Source organism: Carlito syrichta, unplaced genomic scaffold (genome assembly GCF_000164805.1).
Source record: "Carlito syrichta isolate Samal-C Ts95f unplaced genomic scaffold, Tarsius_syrichta-2.0.1 Scaffold98146, whole genome shotgun sequence".
Classification (NCBI taxonomy): Eukaryota; Metazoa; Chordata; class Mammalia; order Primates; family Tarsiidae; genus Carlito; species Carlito syrichta.
In genome coordinates, this window is record NW_007042242.1 from 19,630 (window position 1) to 21,911 (window position 2,282).

At 44.2% G+C, this 2,282-nt stretch overlaps 1 protein-coding gene across 1 annotated transcript; it reads left to right on the forward strand.

Annotated features, from left to right (window-relative positions):
* The first annotated feature begins 283 nt into the window (after positions 1-283).
* Positions 284-1,474, forward strand: LOC103265534 (N-acetyllactosaminide beta-1,6-N-acetylglucosaminyl-transferase). Its single transcript, XM_008063197.2, has one exon. The coding sequence runs from the start codon at positions 548-550 to the stop codon at positions 1,472-1,474; it is 927 nt and encodes a 308-aa protein (XP_008061388.1). The 5' UTR covers positions 284-547.
* The last annotated feature ends 808 nt before the right edge of the window (positions 1,475-2,282 follow it).

The following is a 2,282-nucleotide window of genomic DNA, read 5'->3' on the forward strand; positions in this document are numbered from 1 at the left end:
CTGTGGATTGCACTGGAAGGGCTGGGAGACCAGGCTGTGGATCATAGCCACGAGCAACAAGAGGGGGCAAGTCCAGCCGCCTGCTAGATGACTAGCAGGAAGCGGCACGCCTGCCAGAGCTCATCACTTCAACTCTGGCTCCCACTGTGCTAATTCCCTGAATGGTAATAACAAGGGGGATGGGGGATGGCATGGGAAATGAAAGGAAAGAGATCTGAGAAACTAAATCTGCAGGGGGGATAAAGGAACTAGCAGAGTTTTAGCGAAACAGCTAGCAGAGGCAGAAGGAGGGGGAAAGGCTGGGCTTAAGCAACTTGCTACTGGGATTTAAACAAAGGAGGTCTGAGAAAGGCGGAATCAGTTTCTAATATCGGCATGAGGAGCAAGCCAGCAGCTGGACTCCCGGGATGAAACTGAACAAATTCGTCATGTCGCCTTCAGGGTAGGAATGACTGGAGCATGTGCCGAAATAAGAACTTAGAGAAACAAGTAAGTTTGGAAAAAGACAGATTTTGACGGTCTCTGACATTTCGCCCTTCTTTGAGGCATGCCTTCATCGATGCGTTACCTCTTTGTAGTTTCTGTCTCTAGTGTAATCATTTTTATCGTGTTCTATGTGTTCAATTTTGGGGGAGATCAGAGCTACCAGAGACTAAATATTTCAGACCCTTTGATGCTGTCTCAAGTTTGCACAGCCTTCATCAACGGGAAAACACCTTTCCTGTGGAAAAGCAAACTAATAATCCATGAGAAGTCTTCTTGCAAGGAATACTTGACCCAAAGCCACTACATCACAGCCCCTTTATCTAAAGAAGAAGTTGAATTTCCTCTGGCATATATAATGGTCATCCATCACCATTTCGACACCTTTGCAAGGCTCTTCAGGGCTATTTACATGCCCCAAAACATCTACTGTGTTCATGTGGATGAAAAGGCGACAGTTGAATTTAAAGACGCAGTGGAGCAATTGCTGAACTGCTTCCCAAATGCTTTCCTGGCTTCCAAGATGGAGCCAGTTGTCTATGGTGGGATCTCCAGGCTCCAGGCTGACCTGAACTGCATCAAAGATCTTTCCGCCTCAGAGGTCTCGTGGAAGTATGTCATTAACACCTGTGGACAAGACTTCCCCCTGAAAACCAACAAGGAAATTGTTCGGTATCTGAAAGAATTTAAAGGGAAGAATATTACCCCAGGGGTGCTGCCCCCAGCTCATGCAATTGGACGGACTAAATATGTCCACCGAGAGCACTTGAGCAAAGAACTTTCTTATGTGATAAGAACGACAGCACTGAAGCCGCCACCCCCCCACAATCTCACCATTTACTTTGGCTCTGCCTATGTTGCTCTATCAAGAGAGTTTGCCAACTTTATCCTTCATGACCCACGGGCTGTTGATTTGCTCCAGTGGTCCAAGGACACCTTCAGTCCTGATGAACATTTCTGGGTGACACTCAATAGGATTCCAGGTATGTGAGATTTCCTATTTCACGCAAGGTAGATGTGCCATATTTGCAAAGGCTTTGGCAGAACCAGCCACTTTGTAGCAGGAAGTAGAAGACAAAAATGGAAACATACATGGTTCTTGTCCTAGTCCTTCCTAGATGCAAAAATGATGTTCTTTCTGTGATAATTCAAGTATTCTAGCACTACCAAATCATACCTTTCAATGGTATCACTTTGCGGTTTATAAAGTTCTTTTGTGTACGCCATCTTACTAAAATCTTTGTCACAGTAAATAGTAATTGTCCCATACTGATGTTCTTTATTTCTCCCAAATTTGTCAAGCTTGCTCTTACCCCAGGATCTTTGCCTGGCCATTCTCCTGCCTACTTTAGGCCTTCACAGGCTCCTACCCCTCTGCTACATCTCAGCTCTCAGATGTTGGCAGCTCTGACTAACCTGCCCTGGCCAGTGGCCAGCACGCCACCTTGTTTTCCCTTCAAAGAGTTTGTTACCATCTGGAATTATCATATTTACGTATCTGCATGGGTTTGTTCTTGATCACCTGTATTTTAGCTCAGTAGAGCCAGGGTCATTTTTATCTTGTTGATTGCTGTATCCTTAATGCTCAGAACACATAGTAAATGCTCAATAAATATATATTAGCTGAATGAATGAGTGAGTGAGCAAATAAGTGAATGAATGAATGATAAAGTATGAGGCTTTACTACAGCCCCGTAGCTGTCTCCCTAACAGCAGATAAGCTGGGAAATATTTAAGCTCACTCATGTGTCATATGTGTATTTTTTAAAAAATACATGTTACTTCAGAAAATCCTGAGA

What these genes read in the sequence shown, in the direction of transcription:
- LOC103265534 (XM_008063197.2), top strand. Translation starts at nt 548, where the DNA reads ATGCCTTCATCGATGCGTTACCTCTTTGTAGTTTCTGTCTCTAGTGTA.